We start from the raw sequence: 27,398 nt of genomic DNA, 5'->3' as shown, positions 1-27,398 counted from the left end.
TTTTGGAAGAGGAATCAAGAAAAATCAAAGAAAATCGACGAAAATAAAGTTTTCAGCGACCCTGGACTGCAGGTCAGGTAACGAGAGCGACGAGGGAGAAGTTTGGTGACCAAAACCTTGACGGTGGATGCGCTCGCAGGGTGCACCCTGAGCGCGGGGATGGACAAAACACCATTCAAGTTTTGCACCAATTGCCACCACAAGTACGCCCAGAAGGATCAACATCCAGTCTGCAACCTCTGCCTGCCGCTCAACCACAGCAGCGAAGACTGCAACTCCTGTTTGGCCTTTACACCTCCTGTATCTAAATCTATACATAGCTTTAATTTTAACCAGTAATCTGTTTTACATGTTAAAGCAGTTCTGCATTGTAATCCCTTTCCATAGATTCTTTTCACTTAATTTGTTTTCTTTCCTTTTAGGCAAAGTTATGACATCAGTATTGTGGCCCAGGTGGATCAGACCGGCTCCAAGTCCAGCAACCTTCTTGATTTGAAAAACCCATTTTTCAGGTATGTAGTGCTCTTGTCCTTGTGTGGTAGATCTGGTCCAGTGCATTTGAGCCCTGCCTAATAACCTATTTCCTGCTCTCTTGCCACTGTTTGCAGGAGGGCAGTTTAAAATGGTATCTGTCTGGCTTTCTGATTGGGACTGTATCATAACAGGTGCTTTTGCATGCTAGGCTCTTCATTGAAAGTCATAAACATTAGAATAATTCCCTGCTGCGTGCACAGACTGAGGAACACTCAATCTCAATATATTTTTCCATAGAATTGTACACACAGGGTGCTGTGCTCCATGTGTCCAATTGATGAGCGGCACCCTTCAGAATCCTATCCAACAGAAGGTTTTACTGGAATGGAGACTGTCAGACCCAGAAAAACGACTAAGAATGCATTGCAGCATTTGATGTGCAAAATGCTGAAAATCTGTAATTGAGGAAAAAATCTAGCCAGATAGACTTGCATTGGAAAACTGTGAAAATACCCCTGACCCTTTAAGGCTCCATGAGCTTCCACTACACACACCGCATTGTACAGGCAGCTGCCTCTCAGAGTAATTTTGTATCTGTCTCATGTGAGAAGGACCCCACAGGTTTTCACATCGGTTTTTCACATAAGTTTCTTATAAATCTATTTTTTTACAGCTTCAATCTCTTCACCTAACATCTATTAAGTGTGCCTGTTTTTATTGTATCTCGCAGGATTTTTCCTGTTAAAATGCCTTTACTTTTGGTGTTGTGGCCATCATGTGGCAGGGGAAAAGTAGCCACTGCCCCACACAGTGTGTGTGGTTTGCAATTCTTTCTACAGGGTCTGTTGAAGAATGAGTTCTTCCAGAAAAAAATAATTAAAAGACCTAGAAGGTATCTGGCTGAGGGAGAACTGTAGGTCATAGGAGCCAAATAGAAAAGCTGAAATGGTCTCCAGCCAAGCTGTTTCAGTGAATCCAGCACCTTGTAAATAATTTCCCAGAGGGAGATCTCGTGAAAGGAGTTTAAAGGATGTCCGCAAACATCCATTTCATTCTCATCTACAGTCCCAGTGCTTGCACCAATACTTTCATATTTCAGGTGGGATCGGCGTCTGTGCTAACTCAGCAATTCCACCACAGGGTATCTAAATCTTCAGTGTCTAGGAACTCTTGATCGACCTCTGGTTATTCTCCGAGGGGGCATTGATTGATGGTGACACATACACCTTAACCGTCAATGTAGCACAAGATTGTAACAACCTCTCTAACAACATTAAGACTTTCCTTGGTCTGCTGCCCCGGCCATTCAGTCTCCGCTAAACTCTCCAAGGCTGGAATCTCCTGCATCTTTCTCACCCTTGCTGAGAAAGACAGTGAGCTTTTCAATGTCACCTTTCCCACTAACACCAGAGAATTGGCTGAGACTTGCTCCCTTTGTTATTTCAGATGAGGGCCCATTTCCAGTTCCTTTAAACCTTTAACCTGCATGTTCCACCACCAAGAATGGTTTCCAGACTGATATCTGTGTCACCAATTAGAAGAATACTGGTGGCGCCCTCCAATTCCTTCTTCAGCAGGTTCTCTTATGCTTCAGCCTCTCCTCAGGGGCGTCCCCACTCTGTACACTCCTGAAGAAAGTAGAAGGCACATGTTTTCTTAAAGCTCTACATCAGGCTTCCATGCGGTTGATGATCCCCTTGCTTTTTTAACACCATCTCCTGCAGCATCTTCTTCTACAGTGCCTGCTTGTATGACATTAACACACCATTCATGAAATGCTTGTTAGGAGAGCGTCTAAATTAAATATACCATTGGGAAGCACCCCTAAGCTGTAGCTTCCATCATGATGGAAAATTCACAAATGAGTTTCTCCAAGACGACTGCTGCCTCTAGGGCCAGGTCTTCATTAAATCACTGAAGAGGAGTTCTTGAACCCAGCGATGTTAGACAGCTACTGCACACCTTCTTAAAAATATGAACCTTCACAGCACGATCTGAAGTTGTAAAAAACTGAAGCAAAGCCTGACTCTGTGATTGTCACGTCAGTCTGACGACAACGTACTCCAATGTCAAAGAACACTGCGCCGTCTGAGAGAGAACCAGCACCTTGTGACATTAATAAAGATGTGCGGCATATTTCCAATGCAACAACTCTCTTGGTAAGATGCAATAGACTGTATGAGTGGATACGTTATTTAAGGATGACCTACCTAGGCACAGACAACAGGACTTCGAGAAGATGATGATAGATTATAGCAAACCAGGTCATCTGCGCTTCTGTGGATGGAGTGGAGCTTACAGCAACCGGTTACTGCCATGGAGTCTCCCTTTGCAGACCATCTTGGCTTTGGTTGATGACTCTTAACCAGACGCTCAACAAAAAATAATGAACCTCCCATCTTCAGGTATGGCTTTATCGAAAGAGGAAATTAATATAATGCAAAACTAGTTGGAGACCTTAAAGGCCATTCGCCACAAAGAGAAGACCTTCAAACTGCAGTTAAAATCAGGAGACAGTATTACCCACAAAGGGTTCAGTCCCCTCACTAACAGCGAGGCCAGAGAGTACCTTTCCCAGCAAAAATCCTTGAAGACCAAATCCGCACATTCAAGACCTTCGGATACATCTGGAAGGTGCTCCTCAGAAAGTAAACCTAACCTGGCCATTTTCTTGCCCCTTTACCCCAGCCCCCACTGCCCTTTGGTCGCCACTCCAGTGGGATAGCAGTATCTCAACAGAATAGGAGTTAATTACATCAGGCAGGCACTAAATATTGTGAGTCATGAGATGTATCAAGGCTAAACCACTGCCTGTTCCGCTGAAAGCCAGCATGAAAGTGCCAGATCTCCATCTTAATGAAGAAAATGTCTATTCTGCTAAACAAAAGTGCTGTCAAATTGGTACCATCACCACAAAATGGGCATAGGGTTTATTTCAAGTACTTCTGGATTCAAAAGAGTTGCTTAGGCTTAGTGTTGGAGTTCAGACTGATATTAGAGCTGTGCTTCATCAAGTACTTCAGAAGAGAAGAGTTTCAGATGCTGCCTTTGCATCAGATTTTTTGCCATTTAAAGACCAGCATTCACAATGCAATAGGTCTCACATTACTGATAGTTTGAGGTATTGGCGTTGCAAATAATAATGCAACACCAATAGCTCATACTTTCAGTAAATTGAGACCTAGTGCATTGCAATTGCTTCCGTAGTAAGCCAGGAACCAGCATTGTATGTCTCAGTGCAGTACCGCAAGCTGCTCCTAGAGGTCCCTAGTGAGCAAGGCACCAGCACTGCATGTCTCGGTGCAGTAATGCAAGCTGCTCCTAGAGGTCCCTAGTGAGCGAGGCACCAGCACTGTATGTCTAGGTGCAGTAATGCAAGCTGCTCCTAGAGGTCCCTAGTGAGCGAGGCTGCATGTCTTGGTGCAGTACTACAAGCTGCTCCTAGAGGTCTGTAGTGAGCAATGTATCAGCACTGCATGTCTAGCTGCTGTACCACAAACTGCTCCTGGAGGTCCGTAGTGAACAAGGCACCAGCACTGCATGTTTTGGTGCAGTAATACAAGCTGCTCCTAGAGTTCCCTAGTGAGCTAGGCACCAGCAATGTATGTCTAGGTGCAGTACCGTAATCTGCTCCTAGAGGTCCCTAGTGCGCAAGGCACTAGCAATGCATGTCTACAAAGTTGGAGTTATTGGCATTGTAAATGGCAATGTTACTTACATCATGTTGAAGGGTTCAGTACCATATGTGGCCAAAAGGGGACCTCTTTTGGTCACATATGGTACTGCACCCTGCAGAAGATATGGTAAATCCACCCTACCCATAATGCATTGCATGCAAGACAGTACTATGAGTACATTCAAATAGCTATGGCCATATATACAATTAGTAGCTTTGAAATGTGACAAAAGAATTATTATAATAATTTCGGATTAGGTTGTACTCTGTGTGGAGCTGATGAAGGGAAATGTATAGACTGTCTCATATAAATGTGAGATTATCTAGTGAGTGAAGTAACCACTGCCAGCCTAGCTTAGGACCAAGTGTGTGTCCTGTCTGAAGCCTTTTAAGAAAATAGTGAATTAAATCCTAGGGTGTAACAACACATGTAACAGGGGGTGACCTCATGGGAGGTTACAAGAAGAGACAAGGCGGTACTAAGGAGGGACTACTAAGCCTATTGGCCAATGAAAAGCCCCAATTTAACAAGGACAGGGGCAGAAGCCAATTAAAAGGGCGGGAAGTGGGCGGAGCTTTATGCCCATATCCTGAATGCAGCATGTCTCGAAGAGACAGTGCAAGCGCTGCCTAGGCGGGACCTAAAAAAGGACCAGATGTGTGCAATAGAAATGTAGAATTCTTACTTCCACGTCCAATAGCGAAGCATAAAGTTTCACAGGAAATAGCGAACACTTGTGGTCAAACTCACATATTTAGTGAATGCTCACCTAAGAAAATGGGGAATATTGGTCTACCTTTACCTGGAATCCTGGTTAAGCGAAGCTTGCAACCACTTGAACAAACAATATTGCTAGATTGTCTGTCCAGATCACTGTCGAAAGTCAGTTTCAGCCCCTGTGCAGCATCCTATCCATGAGCTGCAGTAGACACCAAATCAGAAGTATATGCTTCACAGGAGAGCGTATCATCAGCGACCAGTGCTATCTCCTGAAAAATGTCATCAAACGGACAGCTGGACAGATCTCCTTTTCTGTGTTCTTTATATTCCTGTATTCCTCCATATGACCCTTCTAATTCAATACCTAGAATATCAATGGTCACAAAGATAGAATGATTTAGGCGATGAACTGAAAATGCCGCTTCCAGCTAAACACACCTTCACTTAGTAGTGATAATTGAATTTTCTGCAAGAAGTTCCTTTGCAGCTAGAAGCACTGTGAGATGTTGGCCTGGTATATGCTGTCCACTAATTAAAGTGGGCACCTTGCACCAGTCCAAACGACCCTTATTGATGATTAGGTTAAAGACAACCTTTATAGAAAGCTATCCTAGTGGTAGCTGTGAAGAGCAGCCTTCAGGCTACGTCTCGAAGGAATGTAAAGCAGCTTATTTTACCAGATCAGAACCTCCTGAATGACCGAATGAAAGGAGAACCACACAAGAGATATATAAAATATATGCATTTATTACTAAACACACTCTACTAACCTCTTTATGAGATTAGAGCACAAGATACACAATACTGAATCAATAGAACAACAGTAAATAGCACATTACATAGCGGGCTCCAGGGGGAGACCGAACCATATAAAAAAAAATTGTATAACAACGATGACTCCACTAGACGCAGTGCCTAGTGCACGTAGAATCGCTGGGACCCCAAGGAACCACCCAAAGTAGTGACACAGGGGACCCACGGAGGATGGGTGCAGTGTGAGAACACAGATGCGTGCTCCGTACAACTCTATGGGAAAGTCGCAGTGGGAAAACTACAGTTTAAGGACACTTCGGAGAGGACTTCAAGCAAACCCTTTGGAACATAGAAGTTTCTAAGGGCAGCACCCTTGTGAGTAACGAGGTACCAGTGTTACCTATCCCAGAGGAGCAGGGTGCATAGGGGTCAAGTGGTGTCGGAAACCCTCGTGGTTTTCAATGGCGTGATACGAAGAAGTGCTGCTGCCGGGAAGTTGAAAAGTGTCCGGTGGAATCCAAGCCTGGATCCGAGGTGCGAAGAACCTGAAAGCAGAGGGGACAGAGTCTGGGTCACTTCAGGGTGACCAGGGGCTCAGTAGACGAATGCCCACCGATGTCGGGTGCTTCAGGTGAGAAGATTGGATGCTTGACTCTGCAGCCACGGGGACCAAGAGACGACGAAGACCAAAGTCCAGAGGTGAGCTGTCCCACGAAGGATGTTGAGTGCTGGGGGGGGGGGGGGGGGTCAGTGTCCAGATTGAACACCAACAAGCCTTGGCAACGGCAACCCACGCAGGCAGAGGAAACAGGTTACGGTGAGGACCAGCAAGGTCCTGGGGACTCTCCAAGCAATGGAGAGTCATGGCACATCTGGAGCAACCAGGGAAGCCCAAGGAAAGTCAGTTACCTTCACAGGGACCCACAGGCCAACGGACCAGGGATCGCGAAGGGACCTTGAGCTGAATCCCAAAATACCAGCCCACGGAACACTCATGGAGTGTAGGCCGGAAATCTTCGGTGGAAATACTGCTCGGGGTCAGGACACATAGACCAAAGCACAGCCTCAGGGATTGCCAAAAATCATATACTGCTGCAAAAGTACACGGTGCACAGGGGTTGGGTTGCACGGTCCCCACGAGGGATACTGGTCTCAGAATTGCTGAGCGAGCAGATCGGCCTCAGAGATGCTCGGGAACCCACCTCCTGTTTTTCAGAAATCTTCTGAGTCCTCAGGAGCTCGGGAGATGGAACCAGGTCAGATGCCTCAAGGTGCCTGCTTTAGCAGGGGAGTAACTCCTTTACTCCAAGGGAGATTCGTCTGTCGTCCAGCAAAGTGTAGACCGTCGAAGTACGTGGTTTCTGCTTGCAGAGTTTAGTCCAGGTAAAATCTAAAGTCCTGTAGTCAGGGTTCCTACTTTATACCCAAGGAAGGGGTTGGACAAACTCTGGGGACCCACCTATGCGAGGGTCAGGGGAGGGGTGGTTACACCCATGTCCTTTGTCCAGTTTTGCACCAGAGCAGGAGCAAATGGCTCCTGCAACCGGTTTGAGCTGGACTATGCACAGGGACACCAAATGTACCCCCAGGGCAGACTTTCAGGTACGCTGAGTGCACCCACCCAGCCCCAATACACTAAATCCTGTCTGGGAGGTGGTCACACCTCCCTGTGACAGGAAACCGTGTCAAGCCTTCCCCTGCTCGAGCTCAGCTCAGCAGCAGGAGGGCAGACTTGTTTGTGGCTGGCAGCATCCATTTTGTGGTGCACAGGTCGAGAAAGCTGGAACCGGGTGTACCGGTGATTCACATAAGTCCCTCTAGGAGGGTGGAATCATACTCCCCCGGCAGTTACTGGTGTGGAGGTATGATTCTAAGCCTGTTTCTAAGCAGCCGTTTTAAAGTTAGCATTTACCGCGAGGTTATAATGCACTTGAATATATATGGTTGGCTGCATCACAGACCACCCTGGAAAATAGGTTCCGAAGGCTGCAGAGGGGCTCTGCTCATGCAGGGTCGCCCTCTCACATAAAACCCAGCACCCTGCCTTCAGGATTGATAAGGCCTGCCATAGGGGTGACTGATAGGTTTATATGTGCAGTGATTTAGAATAGATATAGTGAACCTATATCTAAGTACGGTGGTGCATGCACCCCTTACACAGGCTGCAGTAGCAGACCTGTATTGCCATTTTGAATGGTCTTTCAGGGGTGGCACAATACATGCTGCTGCCCTAGGGAGGCCTCTGGGGTCCCTATGCCGTGGGCACATGGTGTACCATATACTAGGGACTGATAAGGGTACCCCAGTATCCAATCTGGAGTATACCTAAAGTACATGCACAACCAATTTAGGGAGAAGGCAGATAAACTGGCGTCCTGATTAGCAGAATCCCAGTCAGACTAGTTAAAAACCAGCAAAACACCAGGAAAAAAAAGTTAGGGTATCCATGCAGTCAGATTCCACCTTCCTACAAGCACTATGTGATGATTGTCACAGATGCATCACTTATGCGATGGGCAGTGCATCTGGAATATCCGTTGGTCTGATCCAAAAAAACAGGGCGAGGTCTTACAACATCAACTATCTGCAGCTAAGAGCAGTCCATTTAGCTCTCAAGGCTTTCCTATTATTTCTGTGATCAGAAACCTACTGATTCATACAGACAATACTATAAGCATGCGCTGTCTAAAGCAGCAGGATCAAAGAGTGGGGAACAGACTCTAGATCTCATAGCAACGGCTCAAAAAGAAAATTCAGATACTTCATCTCTTGAGCTTTAGTGCTAGGATCAGTGGGTAATGCGCTTTTGCTCAGTTTATCAAGGAAAATGACTGCTCAATTTTCCTCTGATCTCACTCATTCCGGCCGTGTTAAAACTATGCAAATTTCTGGCTGATGATAATTCTAATAGCACCAGACTGGTGGTATCCAGGCCTGCTTCAAATGTCCATCAGGCCACACAATACCCTGCCATACAGACTAAACCTTTTGATCAGACTACATGGACAAAACCAGCATCTGAACCAAACATTTCTGAATTTGGAGGCATGGCTGTTGAAAGCAAGCTAAATGAACATTTGAACTTTGCTCCAGCATGTGCAGAAATGCTGCAGATAGTAAAGTTTCCATCTACAAAGGCATGCTATTTACTGAAAGGGAAAATACTCTGTATATGGTGCCAAATAACTGATGTAACCCAATCTCATGTCAAGAGAACATTGTCATCCCACATCTTTTGCATTTGGCACATTCAAAAGTAATCCTGCTGCACTTATGACCTATAGAAAAGAGTCCAAAATAGGTGGCCTGCAGGATCCCTGTAATAAGATGTTTTGGAAGGTATGAAGGAGTTTCCTCTGATCAGAATAGTCTTCTCCATGGCAACTGAACTTTGTTCTATCAAGATTAATAAGCTATCCTCTGGAGCCTATTCACAGGACCACATTACAGCATGTCTCCTGGAAGACTACATTCTTTAAAGCAATAACTTCTACTCAAAAGTTGAGAAACATTAAAGCATTTTTTTATGTGGAACCATACACACCTTTCCAATAGGGTTCCCAAAGTTGTCAGCGTTCCAGATAATTCAAACCAAAACCTTGCTTGTCTACTTTTCAAATCCATAAACACTCACAGAACACTCCCTACACTTGTTAGATGCAAGAATGGTGCTGCAACTCTGCTTAGTCAAAACAAAATCACTTTGGAAATCCAACCAGTTATATTTGATAAGTATGGCCATATTTGACAGGCCTAGCCGTGTCCAAAGAGCATAGCACCACGTGGTTGTGCATCCAAATCCATATGCAGTGCTGGCTTTAGGGCTGTGCGACCGGTTTGGCAGAATGGGGTGTCAAGCTGGGTGGGGGAGGGAGTGATGGGGAAGTAGGTAGGGCTGCATTTCAAAACTTCTTCCAGGCTTAAGGCACCTCCTGTTATTTGTGTGGCCAGCCATTTTTAGGTAGTAATTTAAATGCCTGGTGGCTCTAGTGGTTACTATATTTACTGGGGAGATTGGAGTTTTGTCTGGTTAATGTGTCTACTGTAAAGTTTTATGCAGAAGGCTAAGTGGGTTACTGGTTTTGCCAGAGATCATTTTCTTACTTGCAGTTCATAAGTGAAACGCCTTTAAAGTAGCACAGTGAGCTGTGGACCAGCATCGCTGATCTCCATGAAAACTGGGAGCCATAGGTTTGGAACCTTATTGTTTTTTTCCTCAATCTTTGGTTATTCTGAGGTTTCTAAAAAGGGTCCCTTAGGGTAGTAATAGATTCTTATTTGTACAGTCTACCCCAACTACTGCATTGCATTTAAAATCCAGACCATTTCTCCAGATCTAGCACCCTTAACCAACAATACCTACCAGTATTTGTGATGTGATTCCTACACCTTGTAGCCCTTATTAGCTTATGTTACAGTTACTATAAATAAATTTAACATTTGTAAGATTCATTGTAATTCTGTAATGTGTGCAATGTAAAGTATTCCAACCCTCTACATTAAGATGGTTAGCATTCTAAAAGAAATTAAATAAACCTGAGCGGGACTAAGAAGAAAAGGGGCACTATTGGAGAGTGATAGAGGAGAAATTGTGGAGAAGTTCATTGAGGAGGCACCAACAAATATTATCTCACTAGGTGCCAGTGCTAAGACAGCCCTGTTCTTATGTTACCAATTATTAGAGAAACTGCTCTTAGAAAGACCAAGAGCTCATTTCACTAGAGGTAAGGCAGCCACCACAGCTTGGCTCACAATGATCCACTGGCAGTCATTTCAAAGCTGCCATGTAACGATCAGAGCACACCACTCCTTAGATTCAGATACAGGGTATGACGCTAAGGTTTCCCATGCAGCTTTGAGAAATCTATTTAGTTAACCACATTACATTCTCAATTAGGCCTAGTAGCTCCTATAACTTCTGGTTCGTCTGCCTGAGAGCTGCAGTGACAATTTGGCTTATTGCTTCTTATCATATTCTAATGTTTATGACGATTAATGAAGTTCCTACAGTGCAGAAGAAATGGTTACTTCTATTCCTGGTTCTGCTTCCTAGGTATCTTCATAAAAGACCTGCCAATCTCCTTGGCTGTCACGTTGGCCATTTGAAATTGTAACTGTCTCTTTGTCATACTAGATTCTTTCTTTGTCTCTCGCTGGAATAAAGAACTGAATCTGGGATACAACTGACAATACAGTGCTCCATGTGTAATGGAAGCTCCTGGAGCTTTAAAGGGACAGGAATTTTGTTTTCACCGCTTTCCAGTGAAAGCTTTGTAGGCAGCAATTCAGCTCAGTTGTACACAGGTTTTGAGCATTTTCCTCATCAGATGCTACAATGCAGTCTTGAAATAGTCTATTCTGGTGTCTGACAGTCTACATTTCTGTAAAACCTTGCCTTGGATAGGTTTCTGAAGGGTGCTGCACATCATATGGACTTGCGGACAATAGCACCCTGTATGTGTATAATTCTGTGGACAAATATATTGAAATGAAGTGTTCCAGGGTCTGTGCATGCCACAGGGAATTATTCTAACGTGTATGACTTCAGTGAAGAAACCTGCGATGCAAAATCAGGACTACAAGTAAGTAACAGTTTCTTTCTTGGTTGTATCTGCTACAGTTCAATTAAGAATTCTTCCTGGATTAATTCCCATATCTTAGTGAAAATCTGCCATTACCTTTTCAAAATCAGTTTGAGCATTTTAGGTTGATATAGTGGGAAAAGAGTACATGCAGAGGGAGTACAGGTACATAGAAGGGGAGCACTTGCCTTTAGTAACAGTGGTCTTTTTTCCTGTTCCAGATACACCGGGACCAGCCCATCTCCTCCTCCAGGCTCTCACTATACCTCCCCGTCAGAGACCATGTGGAACACAGCCGGCGCCTACAATATGAGCACGGGAATGGTGGTCACTGGTACTGTACCATCCTCATCGTTTGCGGGCCAATCTGGTGGGTTTGTGCCTCAAGAATTAACAGTCAAATTCGATGCTAGGACCCAAGGTGTCTCTCTCAGTGGCCTGTAAAGGGGAAAAATGATGGTGTTTGTGGTATTCCTAGTTTTTTGTCCTGAAGTGCGCCCTCAGGGCAGCACTTTCTGCCATTCAAAATTACATCATCTGATATAGACTTCTAGCCGCAGATTCCTTACCTTAGAATTATCACCAGGCGTCAGACTTGCTGGGCAGAGCGGTTTCATCGACAGTGGCTTACGGTGCCACGCCTAGCTGAGGACAACTGGCTTTTCAGGGGATGTCCAAGCCTTGCTTATGGATATGCCATTTGATGGCTCCCATCTCTTCGGAGACGAGGCGGATTCAGCGCTGGAGGGCTTTAAGGACAGCAGGGCTACGGCCAAGTCCTGGGGACTTTCCACGACCCCTAGCCACTCTCAATCCACTTTTGTGGCCACAGAAGGGGCTTCCAGCTGTCTATACCTGTCCAGCCACCGCTGTGCTCAAGCTTCCCAGACTCTGCTTGGTTGAGGACGCAGTAACCACAGACCTTGTGGGTCAGGCAGTCAGAGGTCGGCCCAATCCACCACCCCGAGGGCAGTCGGAGCCTCCAAACCATACAGTTTGCCCGCTTATCATGGGCACCCAGTGGGAGGGAGGGTACCGCATCACCTTCCCTACTGGAGGTCTATAATATCAGACCAATGGGTTCTGCAGATTGTCTGGAGGGGCTACGCCCTCCCCTTCATGAGTACCCCTTTACCCATGCCACTTGCTTGTGACAGGCTGACTGAGAACCATCTTTCCTTACTCTGCCAGGAAGTGACTGTTCTCTTGGCCAAAGGAACAGTAGAGAGGGTGCTGATGCCAGAAGTAGGTCATGGTTGCAATTCCTGCTACTTCCTAGTGCCCACAAAGGACAGAGGGTTTGGTCCTATCCTAGACCTGCACCCTCACAATTTCTTCCTCAAGATGATCAAAATGCTCATGTTCACTCAAGTCCTGTCTGCCCTGGACCTGGGAGACTGGAAGGTGGCATGGACTTGCAGGATGTATACTTCCACATTCCTGTCCTGCCTGCGTTACCTGCAATACACGGTGGTCCACGAGCACTTTCACTTCACCGTGCTCCCATTTGGCCTTACCAGCACCCCTTGGATGTTCACCAAGTTGATGGCGGTGGTTGCAGCTCATCTGCTGAGATCAGGGTTGCTAGTCTTCCCCAGTCTTGACGACTGGCTGTTAAGGTGGGACCGCCCGAGGCAGTCTTCTCCCTCCCCCAGACTAAAGCAGATCTCCTGCATTCGCTGGGGTTCACTATCAACGTTCAGCAGTCACATCCGACTCCCTGATGCACCCTTACATCGGAGCTGTTCTGGATATGGTGCAGTATCAGGCTTATCCTCCTGAACTGTGAGTCCAGGCTATTTGGGCTAGTATACCATTTTCAGCCTCTAGTCTCTATTTCAGTGAGACCTGAGGTTGCTGGACCTCCTGGCCTCCTGCAGCCTGCTTGTGACACATGCTCTCTGGCATATGTGGGCTCTGCAGTAGGACCGGAGGTTCCAGTGGGCGCAGCATCTGGGGAATCTCTCAGACATGGCCCACATCTAAAAGGGGACTGCAAAAGATCTGCAGTGGTGGCTAACAAACTGTGATTGGGTCAGCGGCAGACCCCTCTCCCTTCCCCAACCAGATCTGTGTTGACAGATACGTCACTTCTGGGATTGGGCAGCCATCTGGGAGGGGTGGAGATCAGAAGCCCCTGGCGAAATTCGGACTCTGCATAAACCTACTGGAGCTCTGGGTGATCCGGCTGCTATTGAAAGCCTTTTTTATCTCAGTCAAGAGACTACACTCAGTCAAGAGAAGGCTAGTGTAGGTGTTTACGGGCAACACCACTGCCATGTTGCCAAACAGGGCGGGTGGGATTGTGGACCCTTTGTCAAGAGGCTTAGCGCTTCTGGACATGGCTGTGACATCAGGGCATTTCCCTTGTGGGTCACTTGTCAGCGGGCTCTCTGAACGCCAGAACTAAAAACTTAGCCGAAGATGCCTTGTGGATCATGAATGGTATCTCTATCCAGAGGTGGTGCAAGGTCTCTTTCAGCAGTGAGGAGAGCCTTGGTGTTGGATCGGTTTGCCACCGCCTAGAACTGCAATGTCAGCAGTTCTGGTTGCTTGAGTTTCCAAGGCAGCTCTTGCTCTAACACGCTTTTCGTCTTGAGTGGAACTCAGGTTTCCTGTACCCATTTCTGCCCATACCACTCCTGCCCAGAGTTCTCAAGAAGATCAGGAGCAGCTGGGCCTACGTCATCCTTGTGTATCCGGACTGGGCTCAGTTTGGTATCCCGAGCCGTTTAGCATGGCCATCGGTTCTCCGATCAGGCTGCCCCTTCAGGAGGATCTTCTGTCACAGCAGCAGGGGAGGGTTCTCCACCTAACCTATCAACTGTCTTCTTGCGTACAGCTTGAGCGGCGACAGTTGACAGCTTTCGACTTTACACCCAAAGTCTACGATGTTGTTCTGGCAGCTGGGCCTTTCTGCACCAAAACAGTATACGCCTGCTGGAGGGGCAAGTTTGTGGCATGGAGTGCAGAAAAAACTGGTTGACCCCATTTATGCTCCCCTTTCTCCAGATCGCTTTATTTTTTCTCTTCCCAGAAGGGCTCTGCTCAGAGCCCCTTAAAGGGTTATCTTTCTACTATAGCAGCCTTTTTGTGGTTGCCTGACCAGCCATCCCTCTTCAAATCCCCTATTGTACATAGGTTATTTAAAGGTTTGCAACATGGGTTTCCTCCTTCTCCGTTTATCATGCCTCATTGGGACCTCAATCTCATCCTGATGTTCCTGATGTGCACTCTTTGAACCCTTGCACAACTGCCCTCTCAGGCTCCTTACCATCAAGACTGCTTTCCTGGTGGCAATACCATCTGCCCGAAAGGTCTGTGAGCTTCAGGATTTGACATCCAAGCCTCCATACCTAAACATTTACCCAGACAAGCGGGTTCTACGTACTAGTGTCCTTTCTACTGAAAGACGTTGCTTCCTTTCATGTTGGCCAGTGCATCACCCAGTCGGCTTTCTGCGCTCATCCACATCCCTCTAAGGATGGACCCACAAAGAGCGTTGTCGTTCTACCTTGACCGCACGAGAAAGTTCTGGGTGGTTGACCAACTTTTAATGTGGAATGGCGGACCGAAGATGGGAAAGGCTGTGCAGAAATAGACATTCTCCTGATGGCTTGTGCTCTCCATTAAATTATGCTATGCATTGGACAAGAAGCAACCCCCTGAGGGCTTGCATGCTCATTCCTCCTTAGCCAAGACTGCCACCACTGCGTTAAAATGCAGAGTCACGTTCCTGGAGATCAGCCAAGCAGCGACGTGGGCCTCTCTGCACGCATTCACTTAGAACTACTGCCTGGACATTCAGGCTGGTGGGGATGGGCACTTTGGCCGTTCGGTCCAGCAGGACATTTTCGTAATGATATATTGTATGGCAGGCCCACCTCTGGGGAGGTGTTGCTTGGGTATCTATTCTAAGGTAAGGAATCTGCGACTAAAAGTATCTATCAGATGAACAAGTTACTTAACTTCGGTAACTCCTTATTTGGTAGAGAATCTATTTAGCTGCAGATTCCTTACCGACCCACCCATCCTGCCCGTTCTGCAAATGTATTTCTAGGGACATGGCTGTTCTCTTTTCAGGGTCTTCATTTTGCACACCACTGGCCAGTGTTCTTTGTGGCTCCGTGCTCCTGGCATGAAAAGTTGCAAAAAGAAACTGACATCAGCGCACTGTGGTGGCACCTATATAGGCACCGCAAACGTCACATCCGGCCCCAACAGCGCCACACGGAGCCAATCAATGCCACCTACCAGCATGCAGGGGTACTTCTCAACCCAAAAAATTCTGATAGTCTAGTACCTGGGAATAATTCTATGGTAAGGAATCTGCTGCTATAAAGAGTCTCTACCAGATAAGGCATTACGGAAGGTAAGTAGCTTGTTCTTTTCAACCGTCCCTAAAAATACTTGGAGAATTTGTAGCTTTCCCCCAAAATATTCCAGAACTGGATTTGGAATAAGCCTCCCGGAAAATTTTGGGGAAAGTTGCTCTTTGCCCAAATATTCCAGGACTGGAGTTGGAGTAGTAATTTTGACCGTCCAGTGTCCGCCACGCCCACTGCTGCCCTGAGGGTGCTGTTCAGGGCAAAAAACACAATTGAGGGGTGTTTGTAAGAGAACATGGTCACTGGTAATGTTTTTAACTTACAAAATTGCTACTAAAGGTTGAGGGCCCCATTTTCAAACTGCACTCTAAGAACGGTTGGGTCTCCATGCACCACATTTCTCAGACCAGAATACCTTTTAAGGAGCTGCAGGTATCTCTGCTTTGCAGGCAGCCAACATTTTCCTATTGTGTTGTAATGTGCTGGAGGTGGTATCATCTGCAGCCATCTTTTGAAATGGGCCTGTGGGGATAGTGGTAGAGGAACAAAGGGGAAAGACTTCCAGTAGATGTTGTATGGTTGCTGACTAAAGGTAAAGTTTGTATATCTATGTGGGCATTTGGTAACATGCTCTTCTCACCGTGCCTGATTATCACATTGTCCTGAGTGTCTGCAGCAGTAACCTGTTCCCTTTCCCACATTCAGGGATGCCTACTGCTTATGACCTCAGCGGAGTGATGGGAGGTGGGTCCACCATTGGACACAACAATCTGATTCCTTTAGGTGAGTATCATTGTCGGGACTCTTGAAAGAAATCCTCTTCTCGTCCTAGACTTGAAGTGGATGTAATAATCTATGCAGTTCTCCAATCATCTTCTGAAGAGGGGTTTAATGGACTTTAACGTTTGTATTTTAAAATTGGAAGTTGCCTGCAAATTAATAGACTGTATTTCTTTCTATCAGTGTATGGGCAACTGCTATTACCAGACAACTGTTTAAACCCTCCCTTTTAAATGCTGTATAAATCGTCTGTTTTGTCCCTCCTTATGCCTACACCATCTGAGGGCAAGTTGGATATTACTACTTCCCATTGTTCCAAATTTGATTCCAAACTGCTGTTATGGAGCCCACTGTTTTAAATTAGCTGATGTAACCTAAAAGATCAATTCAAACCCATTGCTGATCTGCGGTTGCTTAATTACAAGGCCAATAGCTCACCCCCCCCCCCCCCCCCCCCCCCCTCCTTTATCAGCCTCTCCTTTTCGATGGGTCTTTCAACACAGAAAGGTTTTCCCTTTCTGCACCGCCACTTTGTGGGATTCCTTTGCAAATTGGTAACAAAAATGTGTGTATGTATATATATATATATATATATATATATATATATATGTGTGTATATATATATATGTGTGTGTATATATATGTGTGTATATATATATATGTTCGAGGCATATGAGCTGCAGATTACACACTTGTGCATAGATCGCCATCTGGTGTTGAGCCCGGATGTTTGCAGTTGTCTTTCCTCTTGGAAAGTCGTTGGAAGTCATGAGGTCGGTGACTCCTCCTTTGGATCGTATTGCGCATGGGCTTTGGCTCCATCCTCAGATTGGTTTTTTCCACCATCGGGCTCGGATGTGATCTTCGCGCTCCGGTTCCGAACAGGTTTCCAGGTCAATCGACGCGCAATCCTCACCCCAACTCGCGGTATTGTTTTGATCGCGATCTCCACACTCGGCGCGGTTCTCATCGATCAAAACCTTCGATTCCAGTCGTCGACGCCGGCCTTCGGGCCTACCCAAGCTCCGGTCCTGGCTCATGGAAAGGACTCCCTTCAAGAAGTGCCCTCGATGTGGGTCCAAATTCCCCCACACCGATCTCCACGAAGTATGCAATCTATGCCTCTCCCCTGAACACGAAGCTCGAGAATGTCCGGCGTGCAAGTCCTTCCGGTCCAAGAAAACTATTTGAGACCGAAGGGCACGAAGAACCATGGCACACTCGTCGACGGCGATTCCAGATGACATCTTCGGAGAGGGCGTCCACACGCCAGAAGACCACCACACCGACGAGGGCCTCGTCAGCGCTTCCGAAGCTGACGATTCAGATGTGGAGGACATCACTCCGGCACAGAGAGTCGTGAGTACCAATTTGCCCCACACCCTCGCCGGCACCCAAAAAGTCTTCAGTCACGCCTTCGCCTCCAGGCCTAGGTAAGACCAAAGACACTGCTTCCCACACCGCACCTTCGGGACCGGTAAAGAAGCCTATTAAGCCTTCAGGCGGCTCGGGCTCGAGCCAGCCCACGAAAAAGAAAATTGCCTCCTCTTTGGCACCGACCCCCATACCGAAACACTCGGTGCCGAAAACCAGTTCCAGCGCCTCGGTACCGACTCCATCTTCGGAACCGACGAAAGCACACAAGGCCACCGGCACCGAGATCTCAAAGTCGAAACCCATCTCAGCACCGACCAAACAAAAGGCCCTTTCCAAGCCGCATACTTTTAAACAGGACACTGTGGTCAAAAAACCAACGGCCCGATGCCTTCGGCGCCGACGGATAAGCCACCTTCGGAGGAACTCTTTTTACACCGGATCCCTTGCAAAACACATTGACCAAGGATCCCAAAACCGGACATTTGATGCTCAGCATCAAAAAGAGACAGCTGGAAAAACCTGCCCCAGCTCCACCTCCAAAAAGGAAGGACTCTGCTACCTCACCTTTCAGAATACCTTCCCCACCTCGTCCACCCCCTCCACCATCCCCCCCCTCCACCTTCTCCCTCTCCACCCCCTCCTCATAATTCCCCAACACAGCCTCCGGATGATGATGATGATGATCATGATAACATATATGATGACATAGGGGACGCACCCCATGACGCACCCCATGACTCACCCACAGGGGACCCCACTCCCACAGGCTCCCCAGACCCATGGGACGACTATAACATCCCCGACATCCTTAACGTCCCACAAGATCTCTATCCTTCGAGAACATCCCCACCAGAAGACTCATTGGGGTTCAACCATTTACTCCAGAGGGCTGCACACTATCACGGGGTAGAACTCCATACCGACCCCGTGGAGGAGGATTTCCTCCTCGATACCACGCATAGGGCCACCTCCATACTGCCCATGCTCAAAGGGGTTATAAAACATGCGCAAGAGGTCTTTAAAGGCCCAGTCAGAGCCAGGGTCATTAACCCGCGCATCGAGAAGAAATATAAAGCCGCCCCTACAGATCCCTCCTACATCAGAGGGACAGCCCCACTAGATTCCCTGGTAGTGTCCCCAGCACGAAAGAGGGCCAACTCCCAGGCGTCAGGCGAAGCACCACCACCTGACAAAGAGTCAAAACTATTGGACGCATCCGGCAAGCGCACTGCATCACAAGCTGCCAACATATGGCGTATCGCCAATACACAAGCGTTACTGGCTAGATATGACAGGTCCCATTATGACGAGCTAGAAGCCATAATGCAACACCTCCCTGACAAATACAAAAACAGGGCAAATGAGTTAATTCAGGAGGGCAAAACCATCACTAATACCTCCATCCGTTGTGCCCTAGATGCAGCAGACACCGCCTCCAGGGCCATCAATACTAGCGTCCTCCTCAGTCGCCATGCCTGGCTCAGGATCTCAGGATATAAACCAGAAGTGCAAGCTTCCATCCTGAACCATCCCTTTGACCAGGAACATCTGTTCGGCCCAAAAGTGGATGAGGCCCTAGAAAAAATGAAAAAAGACACGGATACGGCGAAATCTATGGGAGCCTTACATTCACACCCTCCCAGGCGATCCTTTCGCCGTTCCTCCTTTCGGAGCACATCCAGAGGCTACTCCTCTGATACCGCTTCCACGTCACATAAAGCTCCTACCCAATCCACCTTCACAAGGGGTTACCAAAGAGGCGGCTACACGGGCAACAATAATAAAGGCAGAGGCAAAATGAACACCGCCGCTCTGCCTCCTCACCTACCCAATGACTTCCCTCCACTCCCCCCCAGACCATCCCACTCCGGTCGGGGTAGACTCCAAATTTCCTTCATGTCTGGGCTACCATCACCTCAGACAAATTGGTAACACAAATAATTTGTTCAGGCTACTGCCTAGAACTAATGTCTACGCTCCCCAAACATTCCACCCAGACAACGCCCAATGTCACAGGAACATCTAGCATTACTAAAGCAGGAGGTAATCTCCCTCCTACAAAAAGGGGCGATAGAACACGTTCCTACCAACCAACGAAATCTGGGGGTTTACTCCCTATAATTTCTCATACCAAAAAGGGATGAGACTCTACGGCCCATCCTAGACCTCCGGCCCCTAAACACATACATACACTCCGACCATGTTCACGTGGTAACACTTCAGCAGGTACTTCCCCTGCTCTCCCAAAACTACTTCCTGACCACTTTAGACCTAAAAGATGCTTATTTCCACATTCCTGTACACAACACTCACAGGAAGTTCCTCAGATTTGTAGTGGACAACCAACACTACCAATTCAAAGTACTCCCATTCGGAGTCACAACAGCACCACGAGTATTCACCAAGTGCCTAGCAGTCGTGGCAGCACACCTCAGGAGACAACACATCCATGTCTTCCCATACCTAGACGACTGGCTAATAAAATCCAGTTCATACAACAAGTGTGTACAACACACGCATGCCACTATCCAGCTACTTCACCAACTGGGCTTCACGGTAAACCACGCAAAGTCCCATCTGCAACCGTCCCACGTAAAACAATACCTCGGTGCCACCATAGACACCTCAAAAGCACTAACCTACCCCAGTCCGGCCAGGATCACAAGCATTCAGGCTCTACGCGCAAAATTTGCAGCACAACACTCCCTTCCAGCTGGAGTGTTTATGCAACTAATCGAGATGATGGCCTCTTGCATATTCATAGTACCTCACGCAAGACTCCAGATGCGTCCTCTCCAAGAGTGCTTAGCGCGCCAATGGAACCAGGCTCAAGATCAATTAACAGATCTGGTGTTGGTAGACGGTCGTACCCATCGCTCTCTGCAGTGGTGGACCACCAAAAACCTTTCCAAAGGGCGACCGTTCCTGGACCCGGTTCCTCAGATAATACTGGCAACGGACGCATCGCTCTCCGGCTGGGGAGCTCACCTATTACATCACACCATGCAGGGCAAATGGACCCCTCAACAAAAGTTACTCCACATCAACCATCTGGAGTTACTAGCTATATTCTTAGCCCTAAAATCTTTCCAAACACAGATTTCAGGCAAGGCAGTCCTAGTCCGCACAGACAACATGACAGCCATGTACTACATACAAAAACAAGGCGGTACACACACTCCACAGCTCTCTCAGCTAGCACAGAGCATATGGAGATGGGCCATACTCCAGAAAATCTTTCTCCTGGCCCAACATGTCACAGGAGTCCAAAACACTATAGCCGATCTACTCAGCAGACCGACACAACAGATCCACGAGTGGTAACTACATCCACAAGTTCTTCACGCGTACTTTCAACTGTGGGGGCATCCACAGCAATACCTCTTCGCCACCCACCAAAACACCAAATGCCCAAGCTTCGCCGCCAGATAACCACACTGTGAGAAAGTGGCTCTGTATATACTGTTCCCAAATAGGTACAGGGTGTACAGAGTCCACAGTCCCCAGAGGCTAAAGTTTGATATAACCTTACTCTCTAAAGTGGTAGCTTGGTCGAGCAGTAAGGCAGTATCAGAGGACAGTGTAAAGCATTTGTTGTACACACTCAGTCAGCAAATGGTCTCACAAACTCAATAACTGAACTCTAGGCCAATGGTTTATATATAAAAAATATATGCTTGTTTTATTTTAGAACCAACAATTGGATTTAAAATATACTTTCTCAGAATGAGATGCTTTATATAAATACTTTTGCAATATGCAATTGACTTTTGTAAACAGTTACAAGTGGTTGCAATAGGCAACACTATTTTAAACACAATTATACATTGAGTTAAAAGGAACTTTCATGTTATTTACCACAGATTACTTTTAAGATTACTTTTGGAATTCCAGGACTGGATCCTAGATTCAGTCCTGGGTCAGTACTTGGAATCAAGTGATAAAAGTCGACTTAATTACTGTGATGATTTTTAGACAAAATTTTGCCATTTTAAAAGTTGACACTTAGAAAATATTTCATAGAAAACAGTCAATGATTCCCTATGGCAGAAAATTCAAGTTACAGGTATAGTATGTTCTCGTTACTTTTGTAATCCAGTACTGGGTGCCTAGACTCAGTACTGGGACCTTTATCCAAAACAGGTAAGTAATTACCTTTTCAGATATTATACGATTTTTAAAGAACATTTAAAGATTGCAGAAATTGACACTTGGAAGAAATTTCACAGAAAAACAGTCAATGATTTCCTATGGAAGAAAATTGGGTTACTGGTAAGTACAGTTGTAAGTAGTTTTCAGAGTCAGTGTTGGGCACCAAGATCCAGCACTGGGAGCAGGTGAGTATTTTCGTTTCGTTACTCGGCTGATTTTTGGTGAATATTTTTAGTTTTGAAAAGTCCCACACTTAGAAGACATTTCAGGAAAAAGCCAGTCAATGTTGCCCTATGAAGAAAATTGAGTTATCGGTTTAAAGGTAAGTACTCCACTGGCAGAGTTGAGGTTTTGGGCATAGACTCAGGGGTCCCCCAGGGTCAGGTAGGTACAGTTGGTTCACTCCCAGCGGCACTATGGCGGCTGGGTGCAGAGAGAGTTAGGCCCAATGTTATCCTATGAGGGATAGGGGGGGGCCTTGGCTGGTGGCTGCTGACTAGCAGGCCACGCGGCTGTGGGAGCTGGGCTCCTGGTCACTTACTCAGGGCAAGTGGGGAAGTAGATGGGTGTAGAGGTTGCACTGCCAGGGCCACTTGGGCGGCTGGGTGCAGAGTGCTTTTGAGCCTTTGGGCGCTCAATTGATTTCAATGGGAAATCTCCGGTTTAGAAAAAGACTGCAAGCTCGGGGACGAGGATTCTTCAGGTGCCACCACCACTTCGAGAGGTAAGTTGGGTAGTTGGAGGATAGGTAGGTACCCCGGGGTTGGGCACAGGGTGCTGCGGGGCGCCGGGGTGCCTTTTGGTATCGGGAAATCTTACCCTCTGTTGATCGCGGGTGGGGGGGGGGGGCACCTTGTTCTGAGGCTGCAGGCTTCTTCAGGAGTGTCGAGGGAGGTCCTTGGGTGCCGGACTCGGGGTCATAGTCGCCGTGGGGTCGTCCTCGTGGTCTTTGTTCATTCCGGCACAGGCTAGGCTTGGCTGGTGCAGTGTGTGCTGGTTTCGCGGTTCCGGGCTGCTGACAGGGATTGGAAGTAGATTTTGAGTAGAGCCTCTACTCATGGGAGTCCCAGGGGCTTAGAGTCAAAAGGTAGCCATGTCCTCCGGGGTTTGTGAGGTTGCTGGCCACAAGAGATGCCGGGTTGGAGCAGGAGCAGGTTCGAGGGTCGACAGGCCGGTAGGGCTGGCGCCAAAGCAGTTTGTGTCTTCCTCTTCTTAGCAGCTGCTGGGCAGGTCTTTTTTCTTCTAGCTCTTCTTCGGATTTTGGAATCTGGAATCTGGGGGAAGGAAGGTTCAGGGTGCCCCTATATACTAGATTTAGGGGTGTTACAGGTAGGTGAAGGACAGGGACCAATGGGTCCCTGTCCTGGGGTGGGTAGACCCCCTATCCTGCCTCTCTCCTGTGGGAGGGGGGCAGTAGCCTAGTCCTGATAGGGTAGGGCTTCCCATCTTCAAGATGGCGAGAGCCCGGGGATGTGCTTCACCTCGCCTCCCCCACCTGAGGGGTGGGGTTGGCAGGCTGGCACATCCCCTGTCCTTATTTGGGGTTTCCGGCCAAGCTTCCCGCCAGGGTGGGGGGGGTTGCAGTGGCCTGGGGAAGCTCACAGAGGCGGCATGCCTTTGAAGCTTCCCCCTGCCCATCCTGGGGGAGAAGATTTAGCACCTCGCCCAGGATGTGCATTGTTGCAGGCCAAGGAGAGCAGGGGCTCGCCTACCCAGGGGTCCAGCAACATGTCTGCTGTGTGGCAGCCTAGGCAGCCTCAGAACAGACGTGGATTGTAGGTTAGGTTTTAGGGGGCATCTCTAAGATGCCCTCTGGGGTGTTTGGTACATTAAATCCCACACTGGCATCAGTGTGGGTTTAATGTTCTGAGAAGTTTGATACCAAACTTCTCAGTGTTGCCATTATGGTGCTGTGGAGTTCGTGTTTGACGAGCTCTCAGCACCATGTACTCTTAAATGGCAGCACTGCACTTACAGTGCCCAGGAATGGCCCTGGGTACTGTAGGGGCACAGGGCTCCTGCTCATGTGCCCACACCATTGGCATAGGGCACCCAGCTATAGGGGTGGCTGATGTATGCCATGGCAGTGTAGGTGATGGGCATGGCACACAGGGATGTGTGCCATGTCGACTTTGTTTTGTCTTGCACCCAGACACCCAAGGGCAGTGTGTGTGTGTAAGGGTACAGAGCCTCTAAGGGTGGCACAATGAGTGCTGCAGCCCTTAGAGGCCTTCCCTGGTCACAAGGCCCTGGGTACCTAGGGTACCATTTACCAGGGGCTGACATGTGGCCAGGGTTTGCCAATTTGGGTTTTGTGTGTTTAGGGAAGGTACATGGGCCCTGGGCACCTGATTGGCAGGAGTCCAGGGCACACTCAGTCAAAGTACATTCTGCAATTCAGCAAAAAGTGGGGGCATACCATGCAAGAAAGATGGCACTTTCTCACACACACCCATTGTCCAAAGGCAATGCGATATGGATGAACTGGTCAGGCAGATTTGCGTACGCTTTTCCGCCTCTCCCACTCATTCCACTAGTGGTGCGCAAACTACAACACTCCCTCACGCTCATACTAGTAGCTCCAACTTGGGCCAGACAATCGTGGTACACCACACTGCTGGAATTATCTGTAGTACCGCACCAAAAGTTACACCTCTCTCCACACCTCTTAACCCAGAACCATGGAGAGATCAGGCACCCGGACCCAGCTCAGCTCAACCTAGCGATCTGGCTCCTGAAATCCTAGAATTAGGTTACCTTAATCTTCCCCCTGACTGTATGAACGTCATCAAAGAAGCTAGGCGACCCACCACTAGAGCGTGCTACGCCGCCAAGTGGAAACGTTTTGTTGTCTACTGTCACAACAATACCATCAATCCCCTAGATGTGTCCATTCAACACATCATAGGCTATTTACTACACCTGCAAAGATGCAATCTAGCCTATACGTCTATTAGACTGCACCTCACAGCCATAGCAGCTTATCTGCAAAACAGGCAACATCTATCACTTTTTAGAGTACCTGCCATTAAAGCCTTCATGGAAGGCCTTAAAAGAATAATTCCACCCAGACTGCCACCCTCACCTGTGTGCAACCTAAACATCGTTCTCACCAGACTAATGGGGCCTCCCATCAAACCTCTGCACAAATGTGAACTCCAATTCCTAACATGGAAAACCGCTTTTCTTGTAGCCATCACTTCCCTCAAAAGGGTCAGTGAGATACAAGCACTTACCATTCAAGAACCTTTCTGCAAATGCACCGTAACAAGATTGTTCTCCGTAACAACCCAAAATCCCTCCCTAAAGTCATTTCTCCCTTTCACATAAACCAAGCAGTAGAACTATCAGTTTTCTTCTCGCAACCACAAATCGTTGCAGAAAGAGCTTTTCACACACTAGATGTCAAAAGAGCCTTACTCTACTACACACAGAGAACACAACCTTTCCGTAAGACCAAACAGCTGTTTGTCTCTTTCTCTCCACCACACAAGGGCAACCCCATCTCCAAGTCGGGAATAGCTAGGTGGATTGTCAAATGCATTCAGATTTGCTACCACAAAGCAAACCGAATGCTATCCGTTCCCCTTAAAGCCCATTCTACACGCAAAATAGGGGCTTCAATGGCATTTTTAGGGAACATCCCATTAGATATCTGCAGAGCAGCTACATGGTCAACACCGCACACTTTCACTAAACACTATTGTGTAGATGTGCAAACTAAGCAACAAGCTAGTGTGGGCCAGGCTGTACTCAAAACATTATTCCAAACCACTGCAACAGATACGGGTGGTCGCCGCTAAGGGTGGGTACTGCTATATAATCTATGCAAAAGTGTGTAATCTGCAGCTCATATGCCTCAAACGGAATATGCTACTAACCAGTATGCATCTGTCTTGTCATGTAGAGCTGCAGATCTACACATGCCCACCCGCCTCCCCAGCTACCTTTATCTGTTCCAGTTTATCTTATTTAGATACAACACACATGAGCATCTTTCCTGTTATTACTACGCTCCATCTCTCCCTGTTGGCGAAAAACAATCTGAGGATGGAGCCGAAGCCCATGCGCAATACGATCCAAAGGAGGAGTCCCCGACCTCGTGACTTCCAAAGACTTTCCAAGAGGAAAAACAACTGCAAACATCCGGGCCCAACACCAGTTGGCGATCTATGCACAAGTGTGTAGATCTGCAGCTCTACATGCCAAGAACAGATGCATACTGGTAAGTAGCATATTCCATTCAGTTAGGTTTTTATTCCCTGAGTAAATACGATCACTTCCTGTACACAGACCATTGTGCCTTCAGATTTTCTTTCTTGTTCCTTCCCAGGGAGTTCACCTTCCAATGTTTATACCCTTCACTGTGGTATATTGACAGACTCTTACCTTTGTTTCTGCTCAGAACTGGGCTTTCTTTTGTACTCTGATAGGTGGGATATGCTTTAGTCTGAATTTCTATTCCTCGTATCATTTCTCCCCTTCTTGGTTTGGTCATGAATTACTCTCTGTTCCAAGTATTACTCCGTCCTCTCAATGTTGGAGACTTGATTGTACTGATTTTCTCTAAGAAGCTAAATGACGGCGTGGCCAATCAGCCGTGCTGCTTATTTTGTGAGAAATTATTTAAGAATCAACTGCTGAGACCAGACGGACTGAGCTGAAACTGTGGATTCTCCTTTGCTTGGCACTCTGCCCTCAAGCAACATGTTGGGGTATTTTCTATGTCCCCCTCGATGGAAGAAAAAAAAGTAGGTTAAACAAGCAATTGTAAATTACTGTCCAAAAGTGAGTGATTTATTTTTTTCGGTCTCGGGCACATGGGTATTATAATTTTTTCGGTGGCTAACATTAGTGCTACATCAGCCCTTCAACTTACTTCGCACTGTTGACAGAGGAATATGTAGTGCCATCCAATATCCCTTTGTTGAGGGTCTGAACAGTTTCTTGCAGATTTAGTGTGATCCAAAGATGCAGTTGAACAGCATTAGTTGCTTTTCCCTATACGCCTATGATCTAAAGCACTCTGCACCCAGAACGTCATGGGTGTCTGGCTGAAGGTTGAAAGAACATTCAGTAGTGTTTTTTCTCAGAGAAGATTTTCCCTAGATGATACTCCCTGGATGATTGTGTGATATTTTAAGATCTCAAAGGGAAGTGTACGAGTTCCTCATTTTTCCCAAGATACTCAGTGTTATGGGCTTGTTGATGTTACAGATGTTATTCTGCTACTGGGAAGGGATAATGGTTGGACTAGGTTTGCATAAATAACTTGCAGTGTGCATACTCGAAATTTCATTGTGAAAAAGCATAGATTACACCATTTGCAATGAAGTGACTTATTCTTTAGCACAAAAAGTAATATCAAGTGTACACTTTGACTAGTTAACCAAGGACTGTGCTCACTTAGGCTAGAGGATTTGGGAAATGACTCTTGTCTGAACGTTTCAGTGACTTCTCGTTCTGGATGGATTTGGATATTAGAATTTGTAATACTGCTTGCAGGTTTGGACAGACCTTTGTGCCTCTGCCTCGTAGCGGGTGGTGTGTTATCC

General features: G+C 47.1%; 1 protein-coding gene across 5 annotated transcripts in view; it reads left to right on the top strand.

The window, feature by feature from the left end:
- Positions 1–27,398, top strand: part of CARM1 (coactivator associated arginine methyltransferase 1) — a 212,864-nt gene that overhangs the window by 160,582 nt on the left and 24,884 nt on the right. For 3 of the 5 annotated variants that reach the window (XM_085600662.1, XM_085600659.1, XM_085600661.1), the window contains exons 12-14: positions 423–512; positions 11,428–11,576; positions 16,240–16,317. In XM_085600662.1, coding sequence (XP_085456788.1) covers positions 423–512; positions 11,428–11,576; positions 16,240–16,317 — 317 coding nt within the window. The remainder of the gene's footprint in view (positions 1–422; positions 513–11,427; positions 11,577–16,239; positions 16,318–27,398) is intronic. The other 2 variants (XM_085600664.1, XM_085600660.1) reach the window with 1 other exon arrangement.

This window comes from Triturus cristatus, chromosome 4_2 (assembly GCF_964204655.1).
Source record: "Triturus cristatus chromosome 4_2, aTriCri1.1, whole genome shotgun sequence".
In the NCBI taxonomy this organism is placed as follows: Eukaryota; Metazoa; Chordata; class Amphibia; order Caudata; family Salamandridae; genus Triturus; species Triturus cristatus.
This window is presented reverse-complemented; position numbering and strand designations above follow the sequence as displayed.